Consider the following 24,161-nt stretch of genomic DNA (forward strand, 5'->3'; position numbering starts at 1 on the left):
GAAGCACCGCATCATGTGAGGCAGACAAACTGGGAACTGAGTGACTGCAGTGATGCTGGGCTGCAGAGAGGATGACAAGGTATCTTCTGTAATCTGACTGGTTGCTGCTCCTGCCCTGTCTCTAAGGAAAAAAGAGGAAAGCCCAATATAGACTAATTATACAGAAATACATTTTTAAAAGGAGGTTTTGCAGGGTACATAGAACTCTCCATTAAGTGTGAAAGCTTGGCATGCATCTGCCCATATTCACTAGACATGAGTGAATGAATGCATTATAAAATAATTTAATAAACCTCTAGATCATTCTTTAGATTAACTCAAGCCACTTAAACATGGAGACATAAATTAAAATCTTGCTACAGGTCACACATGAAAGCAGGCTTGAATACTTATTCCAGGCCTGAGAAAACATGCATTGAGGTCACATAATTTGTACAATTCTGTACAAAGGTCAGTTTCTGCTGCTGGAAGTTCCAAGAATCAAGAACCAGTGGAGCAATAAAGGAGTATGCAAACTAGGCTTCCCAGGAAAACTTATACAGTACTGCTTAAACTCTCCTTCCAAAGATTGCTCCATACTTCCCTTTTTATCTGTTGAATTTAGGTAATTCATATGAACTTACAGCTGTAATAAAATACTGTTCTGACCTCATTAACCTACGAATGGAGTATATTGTTTTTAATCAGAGAAGAATAAACAGAAACTGCTCCTTAGCATTCAGAACTGTACATCTAGTCCTGTCAGATCAGGATGTACCTTTTCCTTCTATGAAGAAGCTATGGCAACAAAGTAGATCCTTCTTGAAAAAAATCTGCTTTTTCTATGTACATTTGTAAATGCCAAATCTTTGCAATAATAAAGAACTTCTACACTGCTTTTGACACAGGAATGCACCACAAAAACTATTTCATGCCCACGTAAAATATAATCATATTGACCTATTTAGAAAATAGTAACATTATTTTTTGTACTAATCAAAAAACAAACTGCTTATTTAATAAGCCATATTCATAATTGTTGTATGAATAGTCTTGCCAAGGCATGCTTTTGGTAATGCCAGATTTGGCTAGTATAAAGAAGAGTGTCAGGAATAAGAGCTGTGTTGCATGCTTTGAAGCTGCTTGCTATAGATCTTGTACTGAAATACATGAAAGGGAGATTTGCTTTCTTTGTAGGACATTCCTTCACCTCTGTGTATAACATCACTTTGTTATTGGATTAGGTGTTAGAACTGGCAGCAATTTTAAACACATTTGTTTTCCAGTCAGCTTTCCAGATTGTCTTTGTTAGGCTTCAGTTAGAAATTTATTTTCAAAAACTGTAATGCTCAACACAGTGCCCCAACTAAGGACACTGCATCTGGCATTTGAAATCTCTGAAAGATGGCTTCGTAAATAAAGATTCCACACTTTGACTTTGAAACACATACAATGGTGTTTGAATGTGGTTTTCACCTTGCATTAGCAAATGGCTTATACTAAGCTTGGATAATTTTTTTTTCTAATGGTGTGGTTTAAATGTTATTTTTAGTTCTAAATAACACAGGATACAAAATCTTTCACATGGAAAAAAAAGTTAGTCTTAAATTAATAAGTGTGATACTATATACAGTACAAGTGTGATACGAACAGTGAACATGACAAACCACATTAGCTGCTCACCTGTATTCACCAAATGTTCCATCATCTTCCTTCATAGGTTGTATTTCTGGATCAGCATGTGCATCCTCCTTTTCCTTCACTAAAATATTTGAAATAGTAATTTTTATCATGAAACTGCAAGATGAGAAAATCTAAGACCTTAATTTCTCAAACTGATCACACTTGGCAGGAATGTCTTTCGAATAAAAACTATTTTTAAATGGGTCCGTAGGCTTTTTTTTTTCCAGAGGAAAAAGATCTGCTAATTAGTGATAGGTTTTATTTCCATTCAACCATGACTGCAAGTCATTTTGTATTAGCAGAACTTTTTCTTTCTTTTATTTCTAGCAAAAAGAGAGAAAATTGTTAAAAATCCTACTAAAATGACTTATTTACTTAGATTATTAATAGAGTTATTGCCTAATCAAATTTGAATTATTTAGTTCTACTTAACAATGCTCTCTATTTCTTTTTGATATTCTTCTCATAATGATTGATAAAACTGAATCAGATTAACTTTTTTTCACTGTCAGTTTGAACATTTTCTGCTTTAACTTCATGTAGTAAGCCTCCAAACAATTTTAGATTTTTTTTCCATTATTAATAATTCTCAAAATGTTTCTTCTTTTCTACAATGTGATCAAACCCAACGCAAAGTCACATACACTGGAACCTAAATTTTACACAATTGTATTTCTTGCACATTCTGGTTTTAGGTTTAATCCTTGTTCACTGGTGGGAATAAATCTAGGCATATAACTTGTCCCTATAACATAATAAATGTAGCACATTGACACAGAAACCCACTAGCACCTGAGGAGTCAGATATTTACAGATGACATATATTCCTATGAGTTAAGATTGTGGACAGGATAAAACAATATACTGACTTTGAGAATTCTATTTATGGTTCTTCCCTTTGCCTTTTCATTTCTGTTTTTCTGGAATCTATTCAAATCTTTCCCTTGTCTAGCAGATACAGTTGTACAATCCAATACACAATCTCTTGTCTTTTACTCTGGTAATCTCCACACTTTATTTGTACATCACTGATTTATGTGCCATTATTTAAGAGGATATTAATTATTCTTGACAGTATTTACTAAGTCCATAATTGCAGTAACACATATGGCCTTGAGACATATCAGGCTGTTACAATTTCATACTGAAGTAATGAATTTCCTTCCACATACCACAGACAACCTCAAGACAACATGCAAAAAATTATGATGAAAAAGAGTTCATAACTTAAATTTTCATAGATTTCATAACTTACATTTCATAACTTCAATTTCTCACTACCTGTGGAAAAGTACATTTGCAATGACCCAGGAAATACAAAGTCACTGCTATAAACACTAGTACAAACTGATTCTAGTCTAGGTCCACCTTTATGTATGAGTCTGTATATACATAGGTATCTGTGCATGAAGAAATGTATACCTTGCAACTAATAATTCTGCAGAAGCAGCAAAAAGGACAGAATATCAAGGATCCACAAAGCAATTACAATCTGAGCATCCAACTGCCCTCTACACTTTTATGTAAAACTTCTGTTTTACTCTCCTCTAGATGGTGGCTCACTCTATGTCCTCCTTACTCTTTTTAGTTTCATCACTTCATTGTTTCAGTCACCTGAATCACTTTTTCTATGTCCTCTGTTATCTCATTTTCTCTTTAAAAAAATCCAAATATTAGGAAAAAAACCCCAAGATGATGTCTTTGGCCTGCCATACTTCTCTATGTACTACTATGTGTTCCCTAATCATCTGGTTTTTCATAGGCATAGGCAGCTGGCACAGAAACTTCTCTTACCTAATTTTTGCTGTCACTAGAAATCTTTGTTCTCTCTGTAAAACAATCTAACAGATTGGGCAGAATAGAATTCTTGTACTTAATAGCGTGATTGTCTCATAAAAATAATCTGCTATTCTATTCCAGCAGATTTCCCTATGAAGAACTGAAGTTCTTAGTGGTCCCTGACACTATGTTTTTAGAAGTGCACTGATCAAAATAAGCGGAAGAAAATAAAACAAAGTGTGGATTTTATTTAATACTTTTCTAAATGCATCCATATTTTTCATGCCCAAATTAACAGTATGAACTTCAAGAAGTTTGAGTTGAATTTAAATAAGCATTCTAGAGTCTAGATATTTATTCTCAAACCTTAGGAGAAAATATTTTTTCATTAAATCAAGATTTTACAAGAAACTTAGCAACTGTACTTTCTATTGCAGCTAGAATAGGAGAATGAAAAATCAAATTATCCTTGGATGCTCACTTGAAGTTCATTCATAGTCACTCATACCTCAACAGCTGCTCTGAGATCCTATCCAGCAGTACTGTGCAAGGTACAGTGGTTGTCACTGCCCTTTTCAAGAGAGCTTTGGTCTATGGAGCTACTCCATAGAAAGAAATATAATACTAGAGAAAGATATATATGATACCTGTATGTCCACATACATACATACATACACATACATGCCTTCTGTAAAATACACCAGGAGGGATGAGTGTTTTGATAGAAGACATACATTGTCTAGCTCCAATTTTTAACAAAAAATTATAAAACATACTTGGCCATTCCTAGACATAGTAGAAAAAGCCATTTATTTTACACCTCCTCTTAGAAAGAAAAAAATATAGAAAAAACCCCCAGCCTAACTGAAGGATGGTAACTTTAAACTTAGCTGAAAAACTGCAGAGGCCGAAGATGACACAGATTCTGGGAGGGAGCTCAAGGTATTGGAAACAATATAAAATATGAAGAGATTTGTCCTATGGCATGCATTCCCATACTTTACAGTAACCACTAGCTATGATTTGGACTTTCTACCCAAATAAATTCTAACTCATCTCATGTTAGTGGACTAAACTCCTCTGCATTGGACTTCAGAAAGTGGAATGTGCACTAGTGGTGACGTTCCAAACAAAGCTTAGCCTCTCTAGAGAGGTCATGCACTGCTGGGACCCTCTGGGAATGAAGAAGGTCCTTCTCCTATGCTGAAATAGATGTAGGTTTCCTACCAAAAGGCAGATGGCTCCTGCCAAGCCCACCAAATGATCAGACTGATTTGCCATATACACAGCGTAAATGTAAACCAGCAGCAAATGTAATTTTCCAGTAAGCCTGAGATCTTAGTGGGTTACCAACAGATGAATTTTACTACCCTGGTTAAATAGCTTACCTGGATACTTGCCACCCTTATTCCTCCTTATGAAGCAAACAATGAGTAAAATCAAGATCAGAAGAGCAACAGCACACATTAGACCAATGAACCATCCTTGAGTAGCGATGTCTACCTGCCGGCTTGCCATTGCTAGAGATAAAAGAAGAAAAATTATGTTTTGCTGCATTTAAATGCTATGCTAATTCAGATAAATAATAGACAATATAATGTTCATCAAATAATAACATTCACTGTGAAAAATAGATAGCATTAAGAAAAACAGCAATTCTGTATTTTGTATTTCCATTATTCAGAATATTTCCAAGTACCTATGCATAGACGTTAGTTTTTGGTATATAAAAAGTCTGCTAACATTTAAGCTTAGCAACTACTTTTCAAAATCTACATACATACTACATTACTTTCTACAAACCTCAAAACTATTCTCAACCATTTTGAATTAATTAAACTCCTGATATAAAATTTCAAATTGTAATTCACACAAATATGTCGATTGCATTCTCAAGATTAATAAAAAGCCAATATTGGTAAGCTAATGTATTTCCATCATTCTGAAATGGGGAAACAGATGGATCATTCAAGGAACCTAGCATTAAATTTCAACTAAAAATCAGCAATAAAGCATCCTTTAAAACTTTATTAAGCATCAGGTTTTCTTTCTTTCCTCAAACCCATACCTCATCCTACAATTAATTTATCATGATTACCATGATTTAGCATTAGTGAGGTGGGAAGCCTTCCCTTGGCACTATTTCTCTCCAAATGCTAACTCTAGCTGGAAGATAATGTAAATAATAAGCAAACTACAAAGAAAACACTACAGGCACTAATAAGAACAGGAATTAACTATGTGTTCTAGAGTCTGGATCTACTGGTCTCCAACACAGTAGGAGGATTATTCTGGTGAAGCTTATTTTCTCCTCTATTGCTGGAAATACACTACAGGCAACTTGATTTAGGATTAGCTGCTGGGAGAAGGTGGAAGAGTGAGAGGAGTTAGGGATACATGCTCCAAACAAAAAAAATATGAAGTGAAGGAAGATGAACATCTATCCAAACCTGTCTTATTCATTCTTCAACTTCTTCTCCAGACCCAAAACCCAAGCATGAAACTCTGTGAAGAGCTGCTCAACTGACAGAATTCAAGCCAATGTCTCAGTGTCATTTTCTAGTTAAGGAGTGTGAGACAGGTATCTTAGAAAAGCAGCAATGGTCTCACATTCCTGACAGATTCCATGGAAACACAAAGTTCTTCTGATGTACAGTATCTCCAGTCCACTCCATACAGAAGACCAGTGTTTATTCCACTTTAGAAGTACTTTTTCTTTAAATGCTTATTTTTGGTCTCACTGGACTATGACTTGATTTTCATCTAAATAATTCAGTGAGTTAATGTGCTCAGTTATTTTGGAGATACACTCAGAAGATTTCTCACTCCTTTTTTATATTTTCTGATATTTTAGAAAGTGACTCTTATATGCACAAGAATTTAAACTATTTTTGCATCAAAGGCTCTACATCTCATATATAGTTTACATGCCTAAATATTTCTACTCTTTATGCCACATATAAATATACGTAAATACATATACATAAAATATTAAAAAGTGGCAATTAAAAAAAGTCACAAAAGGAATCTTCCTCTGAACTACATGTGAAAATAAAAGAAAATTTTGTTTTCATCTTAAGGGTAAAATTATTTTGAGTTTTGTGCATCTGCATTCATAATAGGACATTAGATGTTGTATAATACATACTGTAACAAAATGCAAAAGCACAATTCACATTCAAATGTAGTAAGAAACAGAATCAAGCCAAAAACTCATGCATAAAAATATGCAAGGTAGATGGGAAGATGAAAACTTACTTATGCAGCTTCCTGTATTAACTTACTGCATTTCCAGTAGGAAAGGGTTTCTAGATCTCTGTCCATCTTTAAAAATGGCACATTTCCTGCCTATGCTAAGCAAATTATTTGCTTCAGGCAGAACAATCTTGCATCTTGGTGAACCACTGATGCAGGAGTCAATGCAGAACACTCTACCACGAATGCCCAACAGGATAAACCTGCACACTATGAAGATGCTCTATAGGAATGCTTGTCAAAGAAAAAATGTGGGAAAAGCCTCATATTTGAAATATCAAAGTTTCATTCCTAATAAGGACATACTCCAGTGTTTTCCTCTCTGTCCACTCCATCTTTTTGCAGTGTTTAAAAAAGGACCAAGACTGAAGACAGTGTGACAGAAGATTTTTCTGTAAGACATAGGCTGTTTACAATTTCATGCTGAACATTGAAACTTGCCACTAGAAAGGAGAATGGAGTGTCTAAAGTCCCTTCTTCCTTAACTACACAGGGGCATGAGTTAACATGACTGGGTAAGTACAGGAATCCTTATCTACTGGCTCAGTACTTTTTTTGCAGGGAGATGCTTTTGGGAAGGTTTCCATGCAACTTGTTTTGAATTATATTACAATCTTGGTCCTTTTTTTCTGCTCCTTTAGGCTTCAGATGTGTACATGCATAGCATTTCACAGGTAGGCTTTTGTACCACTAGCTGTTCCTGGCTCTGTATTCAGCCTGTACATATTTGCCTAGCACTGTTATTCAGCACTATGTTTTCAAACCTTCCTGCAACATGATAAACTGAACAGAAATTGAACGAATCAAAGGAAAAAATGACGATTTTAGAAAGTGCTCACTTTCAAACTGGCATACCCATTATCTATATTGTTGCCTGATAAATATAACATAATGTTCAAGTGTACTTTCGTATTTTAAATACTTTCTTATAACATTCTGGAGTTGGTGGGGCTACTGCTGTATAACTATGCACTGGCTAAAATGCTTAGAATGAGCAGAAGTGGCTGGCAAAGACAAAAATAATAACAGCTGACCAAGAACATGATGATGGCATGGCATGTGATGGCAACACAATATTCAGCACAACATCAAAGAACCTTCCAATAGACCCTTTTTCCTGAGTGCAACTGGCAGGCATTGCTGATTTGCTTACAGAGAAATAGGACTGCAGTATGAACATAAGAAACTTAAACAGCCTTACTGATTCCCAGGATATATGTGTGACATCAAAATCCATATTAAACTAGTATATGGCAGGAAAAGAGAGATTTACAAGTAGGAATGTCTTAACACTGGTATAAATAGATTACATGAGACATCAAACTGAATCTGCATTTTCTGATTATGCAAATATTTTAGCCCTATAAAAAGCAGCATTATTTAAATACAGCCCTGTAATTATACTAATTGGAAATATTAGAAATAGGTCATCTTCAGTGCACAGCACGCAGATGGAGTAAGGGCAGGGCATATATTGCCCCTAGTACAAATATGAGTCAAGTAGAGTGATTTGAAAGGATTGTAACATTCATAATTCAAACATAAATAAACTGGCATCATTTAGGCGTTTATAAAATAATTTAACATTGCTCTATGAAAGGAACATGCAAAGATTCTAGCTGCAGCATCTCTTGCTAGAAGCATTTCAGCATTGGTCTAACACGGTTCTGGCTAGGATACAGAAATGTACTACGGTACAGTGTGCCTCACCTGGACCTGTCTCAAACACATCCTCTGAACTCCTAAAACCAGACAGGCCCTCAGCACCAACCCGGACTTTATATGCTGTTCCTGGTGTTAAACCCTTTAAGACAAAGAAGCTTCGAGAACCATTTACAATTTCTTTTTTCCAGTCTTCTTTGCCTATAAAAATTTTAGGAAAACAACAAATCGGTATTTTAATTTTATCTGTATTACTGAAAGTTTCTAGACAAAATACTACTGACAGTTACTTGACTAATCTATGGATCATCTGAGAAAAACAGCTGTTGTCTCAAAAATAATTATATAAAATTATGAGTAATAAATTGCATGCAACATATTAAAGAATTTGTTGTTCAGTAATTATGAAACTATTTTAAACATTTGTTCCATTGTACTAAAGAAATACAAATTTAATTTACTTTTAAAATGCTTATTGAACCTGTAATTATGAGAGACATTAAAATAGATTTTAGACATTTTTTTAAATGACACTTGCAGTTTCAGTCCATATTTATTTTGGTCAAGAAGTTCTACTTCAAAATCTGAATCTCTCTTGTATCTTTTTTCTAGGACAGTCTCAGCTATTTCTTGGCCAATATCCAGAAAAATGCATTTCTATTCCAATTTTCAGATTAGTCACCTTTTGACATAACTTTAGAAGGATGAGGTATTTGAAAAGGAGTATCTTGCTTTTATTAGCTAACTTTGTTCTAATTATTACCAGTATTATCAAAGTTTTAAACCTGGTTTTAGGCAATAAGGGCACATAAACTGTTTCATATCTTATTTTAAGGTTTAATTTAATAAAGGATATCTTAGTTAATCTTTTTTTTCCCTGAATTAGGCATAATTTAGGAAAATCCTTGTATCCTACTTTAATGCAAGTAATCGTATTTTTACACGTGTAATCGCTTCATGATAAACAACTTCATGCAAACTACATTTTTAGAAGTTTGCGTTCAAAAGAATTTATAAAATAATACAAAGGAACAAAGGTTCACATTTATCTATTCATCAAAAACATGCTAAGCATTGATGTTTATTAAAATGAAAATTATTTGATCTTCCTGATCAAATTATAAAATAATTTAAGACATTTAAGAGCTATCATTAACACTGGGTCAATTTAAGACCCCATTTACTGTAAAAATCCAAAATACATCTCAAGACTTTATCAGAATTTAATGAAATGACTTCTTACTGCCTGCTACACCATATTCAACATAAAAGTTCGCATGATCTGGTCCCTCATACTCCCAACTGATATTGGCATAGGTCTCAGCAGCAGCTGTTGTAACATTTCTGATCCTTGGATAAAGTGGTTGAACTAAATACACAATAGAAAAACAAAGCAGAATATACAGTTGTGACTTCATACATTTAAAAAAAGTATTAAAAGAAGTTACTATGTTAATTTAGACCATATAGAGGGAAAGTATAGCACATTTTTCATTGGTTCCATTACTGGAAATTAGTAACTAAAGTACTGTATTTTGAAATTTAATCCCAGGCAGTTACTACACTAAGAAATTAGAAAGTAAAATCTATGTACTTTACTGAGCATGCTCTGTACCATAAAAACTGCCAAATACTTAAAAAGTACCTAACTGCCAAAATTCTGAAAAACATTATTTCTATCCATCTGGAAGTAAAATGCAGACAGCTGGAAAGAGATGAGAACACTGTCAGGGTAATGGGAAATGGTAGGACAGAAGGGAGGCATGAAGGTGGTAAGCTCCTCCCTTTATGGCATGTGGCAGTGAATGGACTGCAAATGCCCCAAGTGCAAGCCCTTAAAGGATTTTGGCTCTATTGCATGGATAGCGATAAAAAAGGAAGACAATACCCTTATAGAATGTTGGACGGACAGTATGCATGACTGGGGAAGTTGCAAAAAGGATTTCTGAATATCCTTCACCATCAGAGATAGTAGGAAAGAAAAAATAAAGAGTAAAAACATTTTGCATCAAAAAGTAGCAATTAACTAATACAGTAAAACCTTACCTGTTAAATAAATAACACATGCACATTCTAAGATCATGCAGGTTTCAAATAGTTTTACTTGTTAAAAGATGAAACAGCTAAGTGATACACATGTATTTGAAAACAAACTGAAGTATGTATGTACTGGCAGCTTTGCTTTCACAGGACATTCCTGAAATCAGCTTTTGTTAATACTATGCATTCATGGCACCTTTAGACACCAGAAAACTAGATATCAGATATTGGAAAGCCAATATCAGAGTAGTCTGGAGTGAAGGACACGAAGGACTGGGATGCAAGGAGCTCCCATTGTAAGGTGCTGCGTCTCCCCGCTGCCATTCCAGTCAGACAACAGCACTTCTCACAGACATGCAGAATGCCCACATCTGTGAGAAGAAGAGCTTCTCTCTTCAGCATTCTGAAATTAGCCACTTCTCTGCTCATATCTTCGTTCTTTGCCACTTTTCTGCTCATACCTTCGCTCTTTGTAACAAGATAGTAATGCTTGCTACAAATGAACATATAGATCAGTGTCTCTGCTTGCCTAAGACTAATGAAAAAATAGATTTTAATAGTTCTAATGCTGTAATAGGGCAGATACAAAGAGGATGCTCCTTAGAGGCATGAAATTAGCTTTAACTGAAAATGCTTCACTTTGCCACTAACTTTTCTATCCTGCTAAAAATAGCTTTTCTATTAGGAGCATTAAAAATGCTTCCTAAAGGACCATGCAACATCAGAGCTAAAAATCTAGTCTCAGTTAAGACAAATGACAGAATTCCAATGGCTTCATCTACACAAGAAAATAAAATGAGAAAAAGCCTTTTATCAAGGCAAAAGAGGCTACACAGAATTTATCTATCCACTTAAATTACTTTCTTCTTCTAACAGCCTGGCTTTGTCCATATGGCCATCTGGAAAAAGTTCAGCTATATGCACAGACAAAATGGCTTACTTCGGCCCCTAGATGAAATAATATGTATACCATGTCTAGAAAACTGTAGCTTTTGAGTATTTTTTTAAATGCCTAAATTAGGCAAATTCCATTGGTTCTTCTGATAATGTATTCTGATTATTACAATGTTTTACAAAATAAATTTTTTTTATCACCAAACAAGATAATAAGGACTATATTATTTAAATAATAAAGAATAGATTAATTTCTTGTTAAAACCAAAACCACCTGAACACAATAATTGAAAAAGCACTAGATTAAAAAAAAAAAAAAGAAGAGCCATTTAGGTCTCTAAGTCACAACAACCACCCTAAGAAATACCAAAGCCAGAGCTGTCTATGGGAAATCTAGCATGTAACAATATACACTATGGTAATGCAAGGGGATTAGGTTCTCTTTCTCTGTGCCACTTGTAGAGGTAGCAAGAGGAAAGAAAAGCAGTCTCTAAATTTAGGAGGGTGCAGAGTCTGAGATTGCAGACAGGATGTATAAACTTCCTTCCTGATTTAGACATAGGAACAGGTGTTTATTTCAATAACAATCTCAGCGTTTGTGCTGTGCCAAGAAAACAAATGGCTTGTATTTGAAATATGACTTTGTTTTGTTTCATTGAATTGTATTTTCTCAAAGCCATATTCTCCTGGATTTTGGTCTTCCATGGAAGATGTCTAATTAGCAACCCAACCGTACAACTGATATTTGTCACAATATTAAGGACAGAAAAAACTGTTAGCAATAATCTGTTTTGTACTCCTGCAAACAGATGCCACAGCATTACCCCTAATTTCTCCCTTCTCATGCCCAAGCACTTGGGGATGAAGGAAACTGTCTCATCTTCTGTGAAAGACTCCAGATAATGGAGAGTTTCTAAATTACAGAGCAAATTCAATAATCGCTCCATCTTATCTTGCGGGGTATTTTTCCATCTCCAATTTCCAGTTTCTGCTCTCATTAAAGAGTTGCCTGCTAGATTAAAGTATCTGGTAAAAGTCTTTCTGTTCATATGATTGATCATGTGTTCATATGATCAATCAAGTTTGCTCCGAAAGTTACCGTAATTTCTTACTTCTAAATTCTCTCAAGTGACTAATTTATGCTTATATTTATCGAATGTACTCATATCTGATTCTTACCAATAGCTATATGAACATATAGCTATATTTACCCACATGTAGTATTTGGTCAGATTTAAATTCTGTGGGGTTTAACTATTGAATAAGGTGCACCAGGAAATTTGTTCAGTTGTGTGCTTCTTTGCAACGTTATTATTTTTGCAATTCTTTTGCATTATTGCTTGATCTCATTTGCCATCAGGCCTGCCAAGTTTTACTTAAGTCTGTTAAATGTGCCATATTTGCAACATGACTACACACAGAAGAACATAAAAGAAGGCTGATGGATCCTGAGGTGATGAAAACCTGGAGGTGAATTGGTTACGACATTTAAAGCTTGTAGTGAATCCACCCAGACTCTTTTGTCTTCTCAATCACCACACCTCTAATTATAATTAACCTCTCAGTTCTTCAATATGTTTCCCAGCACTGTTCACAAATGGCACATGTGTAATTGTCAGGTGGCAGAAGCTCCCAGCATGTGCAAGTGCCAGTTGGGAAAAAGGGGGGGAGAGGGGTGGGCAAGAAACTCTGTCCTGGAGAGCAGAGCACTGTGCTCTCTCATCTGTAACCATGCCCCACACTGTGCAGCAGTGCTGGCAAAAGCATCACTCTGAAAAACATGGGAATGGACTGCCAGTAAGTTACAGGTTTTATACAGACCCACTCTTATTCATCTACCTTAATTAAGCTATTTCATTCCTGCCTTGATACCGTGCAACATTCAGCTGGCATTTCCAAGTATGGTTTCATTCATGTAGTATAAAATATAAAAGCACCATATAAAAGCATTTGCCAATTGTTGAGAAAGAGGCCCAGGCATGAAGCTAAATTTTCTTCTATTTTCAAATTAATTCCAGTGCTTTTTTACTATAGCCGTTTGGTAGAGTTTTATTTAATTTTTCAGCCTTTCAGGAACACAGTTCCTACAAATAACAGTTATAGCCAGGCTGCAGAATCAATAGGATTTAATAAGACAGGACTTGAGACTGGAAGGTATTTTAACAATGAAATGGTACTCTTTCTCAAGATTTTGTCCAGAAGAACAATAAATCAAATAATCCCTAAAGTGACTAAAGTTTAGGAATTTCTTGGAATTCACCTGATATTCAGGAAAAAATGTTGGGTGAGTGCAAAGCACAAATTTGAAGACTAGCATCAAATGGGAAAAAAAAACCCACAAAGCAATATATCATAGACAATTAAGTTAAAATGCATATATTAAGAGAAAAGTTTATTTAAAGGAAAAACCCACACCCACACAAGAAAAAAATGAAGAACAAAGGTAATAGATTCTGCCAGAGCCTGTCAGACACAGGAAAGTGGTTTATTTTCCTTTGCCTTTTTAACATTTGTAGTATGAAATTCAAGCTTTAGTATAACAGTAGGAGTGAATTCCATTTCTGGCAGTGAGAAATGGGCATCAGTCACTTGTGGGATTATTTAGATCAATTGCAAGAGCATTTCTGTAGTGTAAGAAATACAGAAACCAAAGAAGAAATGCAAAAAATTATGTCACTGATGAGCACGTAGAATGACATCTACAAAGCAAAAGGCATTTTTAGGAATTTTTGCACAGTGATAATAATAATTTTCTCTAGTCTAGCATGCAAAGCATTGTTCCCAGTGAACTTAAAAGAGGACAAAAAAGTGGTTCTGCATAGCAGGCTGTACTGAAAGAATCACACAAATACATAATGGAGGAGTCACAGGGGGAGAGTGACTGAAGGAGCAATACAAAAATACTACACTTCACTTGACTGTAAAAGCAGCTTGAAATTGTTAGCAAAAGACATGGACATATTATGTGAAATTATTCAAGAGAGAGGGAAAACAGATGGTGGGCAGAGGAAATTATTTAAAGAACTGCATTTTGTACAGAACAAAGAAAACTGAGATGATCTTCTACAAAGAGATCAGAGACACAAATTCAGTTGAGACTGATTTCCAGCCCACAGTGAGGAGTTACATGCTGGTGATTCATTCAAAAACCCCAAAAGAATAGCTTCAAACCCAGAGGACAGACTACTTACTTATCCCCTGTGTAACAAAAGGGAGTACTATTTGTCACTGGTACGTGAGATATGGAGTTCAGTAGAAGAAGGCAGACCAGACTGAGTACCAGTGACAGGAGGCACTAGCTACAATTAAAGGTTACTGTGATCTCACAAACTTATTTTGATTCCATTTCAAGACTACCAGTTACCAGTGTTGGTATGCATGCAGATTGAAAGTCCTTGCTTTCAAGTGTAAATGTTGACTAAATCAAAGAGAAAGTAAAAAGTGAAATGAGAAGGCTTGTGGAATGAGGCTGACATGCCATGCCATGACTCCCTATACTTCAGCTTGCAAAAAACATGCATCCCTATGACTCTATTTTAACCAGCAACTTTTATTTCTGCCACTGGTCAAATTGGAATTCTCTTCTTTCCTCTATAGGGCAGGTATTTGAAACTTCTTATGGAAAAAGACTTGACTCCTGTGATCACCTGAGTCACCTTGCAGGTGCTACTATAATTATTTTATATGTAATTGGGTTATTCCCCCATTTGTCTCACACCTGTGTTACCTCATGCTTGTGGTTAGCTGCCAATATATAAATGGCAATACCAGGGCATGCTTAGTATCTAACATTAGGTATAATAAATTCTGTTTTACATATGAAGTTTTCAGACACATTTAGAATATAGCTTGCTAAGAAAAATCCTTTCTTTATTCTTTGTAGTACCATTAATTTGATCAATTTTAAGCAATTCATAACATCACAGTATTAGAAAGGAAAAATGACAGTGCAAGTCAAATAGGATTATCAACTGTAATATAATAGCTTTTTCATCTAGTAAATAACATCTAATGATTTACTAGTGTAGACTTGGGACACTAAAAATATTGACTCTATTATAAAGATCCTTAGATTTACCACAACAATATATCATTCTGCACTTTATAGTTTTACTGTAAGAAATGAAATATGTACCAAGTGGCACAGCTCACTAAGGTTTAAATTATTTTAATTCCTCCAGGACCATGTGTCTAATGTATATGGCTGGCCAAGCTGCAGGTCTTCACAGGCAGCTATCCAGTAGAAAACACCAAATGCAGAAATTTCAGTTCAGCAGTTTAGGCCAGCTGAATCTGGGACCTACTGTCTACTTAAATTCCAGGATCAGTGTGCTCAAATCAAAAGAAAAAAGAATAATTACATTTTCCTGGTAGGTTCTGCCCTTCAAAATTAAAAACCCAGTATGTTTTTGACAGACTAAATTTGTTCTGCCTTTGGGTCCAAATCAATAAGAACTGTATAGACATGTAGGCTCTCCTGCACTTAATAGAAAAAGCAAAGTTCACTGCTGGGTAGAGCTACTTTTTGAGTGGGCTGAGCACTTCTATCTTCCAAATCCACCCACTCATGAGACAAACTAACTTGGTGCTTGATCTTGATAATATGATCCTCCTTTTCCTTACTCGTGGTCCCTGACCAGTGGCAAAGCAGTTAACATGCTATTGTAGTAACCACTGAGAACATTCATCTCAGACCTGCAGCAACTCAGATGTCCTAACAGATGTCATGGCTTTAGTTCTGTGCTGTTTGCAGGTCCAAAGTCTTCTTTGTAACTGCAAGAGCTACATGCTACAGGAATATGTGAAAACTTTGAAACCATAAACAACATGGAACCAAACAAAGACATCTGCTTAGTTTTCAGAGAATTTGAGATGACAGCTCTGAAATGTGAGCTGCTCCAGCTAATCTTACAAATAAGATGCTTTCTGATAGCCACATACAGCTATAATTAGACCCCAGTTTCACACAGAGAATCCATTTTTCCTTGCATGAGTTTTTAGAGTCAGCTATAAATAATGAAAACTTAATTTACATTTCTGCTGTGCATGTCCAGGACTAAAGCCAGTTTGATTGTTCCAGTCTGTGCTGACTTTTCAGCAATGACTAGAGTAAAATAGTAAAAAAGACTTGCCATCAAAATAATTCCACAACTTCACACACTTGCCAGAAACACATCTGATATCAGAATACACTTATATCTATACATATAAAAACATATATATATGCCCAAATGCAGGCATACATATATTTATATATTGTCTGATTTATACCAGACTGGGTGAATGAATTTCTTTCTTATGGCTATCATTCACAACACCTGATAATCAAGTGAAAAGAAACTATATGTAAAATAATTTTTGCTGTCTCTTCTAAGTTTATTAAAAATGTTGGGTACTTCATGTACAGATTTTGACTTGTGATGTTTATGGTCTGAGAATCTGAGGCACAGGTGCTCATTAGTGTTAATGACACCTGTTATTCAATGACACCTCTGTACAGAGAGATATTCCTGAGTTTGAACTACCTCAGGACAACCTTTGCTTCTGACAATGGAAGTATCAAAATTCATTAAAACTGTATGCAAAACTGCATCATAAACAACTAAATATTACCAAAATTAATGAATAAGAATGATACTAGCTTATACTCACTGAAATATCCTCAAGTACTCACTCACAAGATCTGTGAACCTAAAACAGCCGGAAGACATTTGCCTGTCTATTCAATCTGATACTCAAACTGAGAAGTAGACAGAGGGTATTGTCAGTCATCTGTCTCCTATGCACAGTTGGCTTGCAAATGAAGTAAATGTGTTCAAGTGGGAAGCAGTAATCCACAGTGAGAACAAGATTGCAGATAGTTTTTTAAAACAAAAAAATGCACATGGCCCAAGCAGTAAATGAATCTCCTCCACAAAAGTGATGTTTTTTCTACTCCAGCTAATCAGTGCTAGTGCACCTGGATCCTGAATATTTATGACAGTGATATATAGCTGTTAAATGTTCAGAAATAATTAGACTTTGCTAAAGCAAAGCTAATGAATTCCCCTGAAACTCTGTGGCAAAATAAACAGATGAAAGGTATTAATAAGCATTCTGGATTCCTTAAAAAAAAAACCCAACAAACCCAAACAAAAAACCTCCACACTGTTTTCTTCCAGCCCTGATTATACTTTGTACAGAAATGTGTAGTCCAAGATTTTCTGTCCTTACCACTGCAATTTCCCCCTTTGCAACACTGCAAAATCCACACATTAATAAATCATGCAGTTTCATTTTACCTTTGCCTGCACCTACAGCAGGACGGAGAATACCAGCTTTAGTGGAGGAAAACAAGAATAGGAACACTACATAATTAGATACAACACCAAAGGAAACATACACATATAATTTCACCATACAAAGCATGCAGACTAGATAAAATGTATTAATTCAAATAAATTAGAAACAATCCATCTATGCTGAACCCTGACAGACTACAAGACAAAATGACTGTACATGCATTTACAAAATTTTTTTGGTCATGCTTGTTAGAGTGCAAGATTTAAAATAAATATGGTTCATATGCAAACTTAATACCCTGACAGAGAAATTGCATTGAATAGCAACTCATCTATGGCATTTCCAATAAACCATAATTTTAATGAGCATAAAAAGATGTAAAAACATGGTACCAAAATACACTTATTAATATTAAGATGATCAAAATGATAAAAAAGTTCCAAATTTCCTGTTGGCTTTCAATTATTCTTATTTTGTTAAGCATCAATATGCAATTTACAAACAACTTTAACAAAGGTCTAGAATGGCTACAAATATAAAAATCAATTGTGACAGGATTTGACTATACACTTGGTAGTTTTTAAATACTATACAGTTACTTGAGGCCATAGATGACAAATGTATTTCAACAGTTTCACAGTTTTTTGCCAGTTCTGTGAAAGCAATTTAGATTTTTTTGCATACTAAAAAAAAGTAAATAACTTCCTCTAATCACAAACCTGCATTATTCCAGCACTTTTCTCTGTAACCAAAGCTGGTCAACGATGCAAAATAGGTGAATAGACAAGAACCACTAAAAATGTAAAGTTACATGAAACTTGAAGCACAGAAAGGCCAATGACTGTCTTAGAAGTTGTGAGTTGATACTAAAAGAAGAGGCTTTATACCTTCTTGGGGGTTCCCACTACAGCAGAAGGCCTTTACATGTATTTTCTTTAAAAATATTTAAAATACTTTATTAGTATATGACACATTTAAGAAAGCTCTAGGAAAAAAAAAAAATCACTTGGCCCTATTTCCTTAGTGGAAGGAAGCAATAGAAATATTTAGATACAGATGTTTAATATAATCTGAAGTGGTTTTTAAACTCAAAGGAATTTCCACATACATATATATCTTACCTTCATCCATAATTGTTACTGCTTCCTCAGTTATCTGACTTCCTGATCCAACTGAAGTCTGTGCGTTAAAGTAAAACTTGTACCGGGTGCTGTAATTTAAATTTTTTAATATCAAGCTGCTCTCATTGGCAGGAATTCTTATCTCTACCAAGGGACCCAATTCATGTGTGTTGTTGACTGTTGTTACAAAAAAAAAAGAAAAACAAAAAAATTAGGAAACTTGTATACACTGTCATTGTATTTTAAAAGGTTTTTGGTTTGTATGTATTTTTTTTTGCTTGTCTCTGCATCTACACTTTCAAAAGAAAGTCATCTTTGTATAAAGGTGCCAAAATCCAACTGGGAGATAGGAAACACCAGCAAGTTTTTTAAGATCAGGTTTCATTCTCATAAATCTCTGAATCCAAGGCAAATGAGCTCAGTTCAAATCACCTGAATTTATGCAGCATTGAAGCCCTCCCTGACCATTGAAAAATTCTGAAACTCTAAGCTCAGTATGCTTAGGAAAAGAAAACATTGAAGCTCTTTGTGTCTAATGCCAAAGAACAGTGGGACTTGGTAAGTGGAAGAAAGTAAATTTCCTTTATCTGTTCCATGCATATGAAACTCTTTCCTTACAAATGTCACTGCTGAGAAACTTCTGGGCTAAGTAAACAGCTGGGATATAGAAGAAGTGATTTAATAGCTCTGAGATGAGTAAATGGCACATTTATGAATTTTTATTTTTAAGATTATTATACCATGAAAATTGAAAAAGCAGACAACAATATAATTTGGCATACTTTGGTTTACTTCTAATGACATTTTCTCTGCAGTTAGAATACAGAATTTTTAAGTAGTAGTATCTTGCATCTGACTTCAATGCCACTTATATGTAGGATCTCACCTTCATTTGTCTGTGAATTACAGTTTGAAGTAATGAAAGTAATAAAAATGTTAACCTTGTACTACCTAAAGAAAAGGTTTCCAAGTACAGTCATCAATATTATCAAAATGCATTAGTCTTTTTCAAACTTGACATTTGCAATGTAATCATATCTTTTGTACATTATAAATTTAACATAATATTTTCTTCATAAACGGATTATCATTTGGTAGATACATTGCCTAAGTTAGAGTTGTATTGCAGAATCAAATAATGATTCGGGTTGGAAAGGACTTGAAAGATCAGAAGTCCAACCCCCAAAATATAATAATATTTAACTTACTTGGCTGAAACTTCAGTGTATATGATGTCAAAACACCATTTGGATGGGTGGGTGAACCCCACTCCAGAGTCAAAGAGTCCAATGTTGGGTTAGTAATCTTCAGAAAGGAAGGTGAACTAGGAACTTTTAAAAAGAACATAGAGTAAATACAAAGTAGATTAACTTAAAACAGGTCATTAATTATGAATTCTTAAGAATATTACTGTATTGAGAAAGATTATTATTTTATGAAGTCCAAGTAAACCCCATTTAAGTTTAATATCTAGGGTTTTCATTTCATACCTCCTTCAGGGGTCTTAAATACTTTGTCTGGGCTTGCTGGTCCTTCTCCTTTACCATTAACAACTCTAACATTCAGCTTGTAGGAACTATAGGGCTCTAGCCCTGGTAACATTCCAAAAGTCTTGTTTCCCCTGAAAGTCAAGATCTTTTTTTCTATATGTCGTCTACTCCTTCTGGATAGACTCTGCACTTTCCAGTAGTAAACCTAATGACAAAAAAAAGAAAAAAAATTTACAGTGACTGCTTAGCTTCTCTGATTTTCTAAACTCTGAGCTTTTCCATAAGTGTCCATGAATTATAGGTAGAAATAACTTCAATTTTAATAAACTCGGATTAGACACAGCATAGAGCTTTCCTGCTCCAGAAACAGACCTTGTCCAGAAACAATCTACACAACTGGGTACACACTACCACCTGCCAGTCCTGCCAATGCTCAAAACCAGTTTTCTACAAGTTCTGGCTGGGAACTACTTTGGTCTGTGATCATTCTCATGCTATCCAGTCTATCTGAGAGGCAGAAGTTATCTATTCTTTCAGTAAGACATCTACAGGCCTTTCCAAGCAGATTTGGACTTTGGCTCCTTGTTAGATCACATCCCTGACCATGCTATTCCTTGATGTCAGATTACCTATAAATGGGGAAGAAATCAAAAGTTTTGACTTGGCTGGAAAAACACACAAGTTCTGAAATTACTCTAAGGTTACAGTACTGGAATGATCTCCACCCAGGGATGGGAACATTGTCCCTCCAATTATGTGACAATTTGATCAGATGAGAAAGCTGATTCTGGTGTCCATTGAGCTGACTGAGTTTCTAAGAAACCACATATGAGCCTTAGAGGTGCTTTCCCTGCACCCTCTTTACTACACAGTCTCTCTACCATGGTAACTTGAAAGATATTAACAGCTGCCCCTCCAAAAGACTTGTGTTACTCCTGAGACTGTCAGCCTCAAATACATAATTGTTTATTTTTCACAGCATCATTATCATGTGAATATGATCACAAGCTAAAGATCATTAAGAAATCTAAATGAATAAAAAATCTATTCGTATTCAGGCCAACTGCAAAACACCGCTTAAATTTAGGAAGCTGGGATTTCACATAGGAATTTTAAAAAAAGGGGCTTTTAAGACTTGCAAAGCCCAGCTAGATAGCTATAAAGTAATGTTGCACTTACATCAGCTTTCAACATACCATTTCACTCCAATCACTTTTAAATGCCACTATGTTTTACATGGTTTGAGTTAATGTTTTTCAATATCACCAGCTGTCATCCTATAGCTCTCATCCTATCAGCTAGTGTAGAAAATCATTTACAAGCTAACAAAAATTGAAGTGTTGGTACTATTGGTACTGAAAGCTATAATAAAATAGAGTGCATCCCATTTTCCATAATTTCTTCCTAAGTTTGAAAAGCTTTACAGTACTGCAGTATATTAAGTAACAGCTAGATTAATACAAGAGCAAAATATGAATTATGTGCTGTAGACGGCTTTGTTACACATCTTTCTGCTTTGTTCAGACATCTGCCTTCAAGACGTGACTCTTGAGTCACTCTCTTAGTTCTCTCTTTGTTAAGAAATCTGCCCCCAGTGCAACACTGTATATTGGGCTACTGACAGAAAGAATCTTATTAATTAGGAAAGAATGAGTGTGCTGGTAGGGTTTTGCTTCTGTGTTTACAAAGAGCTCATCATGTGCTTTGTAAGCCATGTCAATGATGAAGATACTTTATCCATGAAAAGTTTTCAGTTTGTATTGAGAGAAAGCTTTTTAATAACAGCTACCCACCAGGTCTTATTATTTCTCATGCCTTGTCTAATCTTTAACCTATTTTAGCTAGATTTAGCTGTATTTGCAAAAATTATTTAAGGTATTCTTCCTGCATCTGCAACTTATTCAGGGATATATCATTGTTACATCTGTCCTAGACAGAACAGCAAAACTATTCAGTGCTCTGGTCTGCTGTCAATCCTGTGGTTGTGAGCTTGTTTTACTTATTATTATCAAGTAACTTATTTGACCTTCAGTTTTGCTTAGTGTGTGTAATTGTGTGGCTCTCCTCCCCACAGAAAAAAAAATTATATCCTATATAGAGAAAGCATAACAAATTAAATACAAGTGGTCATGACATGACTAACCCCCTGGATCATGTGGAAAGGAAAGTGATCCCATTAGTGATCACAGGACAGAAGATAACCCTCAGACACTGAAATTCAGAGGAAAAAAACTTTGGATGATGCCAATTCACTGTAACCATGCTGCTGAACTTAACACCTGCTGTACAGGCAGAAGTGTGTCTATGGATTTTGGTTTTGGTATCATTATCAATCTTTAACAGAAATTTTGTGATTTGGATTAAGAGCTTTAGTGTTGCTGTAACTTGATTAATAACTACCACTAATTTCACTAGATTCCAACTCTTTAATCCTCATATAACAGACATTTGCTTTTGATTGCCCATTTCTGCATGAAATACCAGGTCGACGTAAAGCTGTCATCTAATAGATAAACATTTAAGAGACTAGTGAAGTCCTGTTTCTCAACTGAGTTTATTGTGTTAGTGTGGCAAAGTAGTACACAAGCTACAAACATTCATACTATGTCATACAGAACTTACATATCAGACAGTCTAAGTCTCCCTGTATGGTGGTATTTTCTGCCAGGAAAGAGATATCTACATACCAGGAACTCACATTCATGTGGTAACCAACTGAAGTTCAGTTTCAACATTTTTGACTGCTCCATTTTATAAGTATGGTGTACATTTATTCTCCTCCAAATACTCTTTACTGGTTTGATTTTTCAAATATTTATTTTACCTCCTTTCACTTAAAAAGAAGTAGTTCAAATTAGTCTTAATCTAGTTTGGGCTAAGTAATCTGTTTTGTTAGAACACCCTTATAAGAATACTTACAGAGGAGCAAAGAAGGAATTACTTTGATTTTCTTCTATTGTTACACAGGATGTCAGTATACCCTCACTGAAGCAACTTCTCCCTATCCTCCAGGGACATCAGTTTCAAATCTTGAAGTCATTCTGTCTCCCCTTTTCTATTAAATTGCAGTCTTTTTTCTCCAGCACAGCCTTTTCAGTTATGACCAAAGGCAACACATTACCTTAGAATAAGTTTCCTTCCATTATATGGGCACTCTGAATCTTCTGCCATTTCATATGTCCTTAAGTTGAGCTTTTACACTGAGCTTTTTCCTGGCCTCCAAAAAGACACAGAACCCAGCATATGCTACTAAGTGCCAGTTACTCTGAATTAAAGACATGATTGATCATATTGAAGCAGAAAATGAGTAACCTTAGCATTACATCTAGAAGAGAGTCCTCCCAAAACTAGTTCTTCACATACTCTCAATTACTGTGGAAAAAGATCTGTAAAACTGTTACCATTTCTTAGCCTGTTTAACATGTGCAAGCTTGATTGCAAACACATGCCATTTTTCTTCAAGGACAATGTCACAGGAAGCTAGTGCTACAAGGCTGGAACATTGCTGAACTCTGTATGAATTGTATCAAAGCTTGCTCTTGTCAGCAGAACTTGGGAAAAGCATGAGTCCTCCTCCATGTCAGTTACTTCAGTCTGGATACAATCTCATACAGGGAGACTGATCTATTGTAATAAAGAAGGAAGAGAATGACCGTACTTACTTTGTACCCTTGAAGGTGTCCTCGGACACTTTTTAGTGGAACTGGGTCCCAATGCACCTTTGCTAATGTGCTGTTAATAACATGAACCTGCACATTGCCTGGAGCAACCATTGGCACTGTGTGGAAAGGATGCAACAAGCACCTAGTTAGAATTAAAAACCACACAAACAGTTTTTTAGAATGAATCTTTGCATTGTACTCATGGAACAGGTTAAAATGTTCCTATGTTTTCAGTATTGATACTACAGAGTAGCATGAAGCCTTTGCTATCTCTGAATTGCTTCCTTTCAATTAAAAAAATAACTACTATTCCC

The 24,161-nt window shown here is 35.2% G+C and overlaps 1 protein-coding gene across 34 annotated transcripts in view; it reads right to left on the reverse strand.

Annotated features, from left to right (window-relative positions):
- NRCAM (neuronal cell adhesion molecule) overlaps positions 1–24,161 on the reverse strand; it is a 145,403-nt gene that overhangs the window by 10,240 nt on the left and 111,002 nt on the right. For 17 of the 34 annotated variants that reach the window (XM_071423618.1, XM_071423627.1, XM_071423630.1 and 14 more), the window contains 10 exons: positions 23,848–23,963; positions 20,186–20,390; positions 19,904–20,026; positions 18,696–18,872; positions 17,574–17,609; positions 10,247–10,312; positions 9,602–9,727; positions 8,407–8,559; positions 4,830–4,961; positions 1,663–1,741 (listed from right to left, as the gene is read on the reverse strand). In XM_071423618.1, the coding sequence (XP_071279719.1) occupies positions 1,663–1,741; positions 4,830–4,961; positions 8,407–8,559; positions 9,602–9,727; positions 10,247–10,312; positions 17,574–17,609; positions 18,696–18,872; positions 19,904–20,026; positions 20,186–20,390; positions 23,848–23,963 (1,213 nt within the window). The remainder of the gene's footprint in view (positions 1–1,662; positions 1,742–4,829; positions 4,962–8,406; positions 8,560–9,601; positions 9,728–10,246; positions 10,313–17,573; positions 17,610–18,695; positions 18,873–19,903; positions 20,027–20,185; positions 20,391–23,847; positions 23,964–24,161) is intronic. The other 17 variants (XM_071423622.1, XM_071423621.1, XM_071423620.1 and 14 more) reach the window with 3 other exon arrangements.

This window comes from Agelaius tricolor, unplaced genomic scaffold, assembly GCF_023055355.1.
Source record: "Agelaius tricolor isolate 1412-34295 unplaced genomic scaffold, bAgeTri1.0.p SCAF_3, whole genome shotgun sequence".
NCBI classification, from domain to species: Eukaryota; Metazoa; Chordata; class Aves; order Passeriformes; family Icteridae; genus Agelaius; species Agelaius tricolor.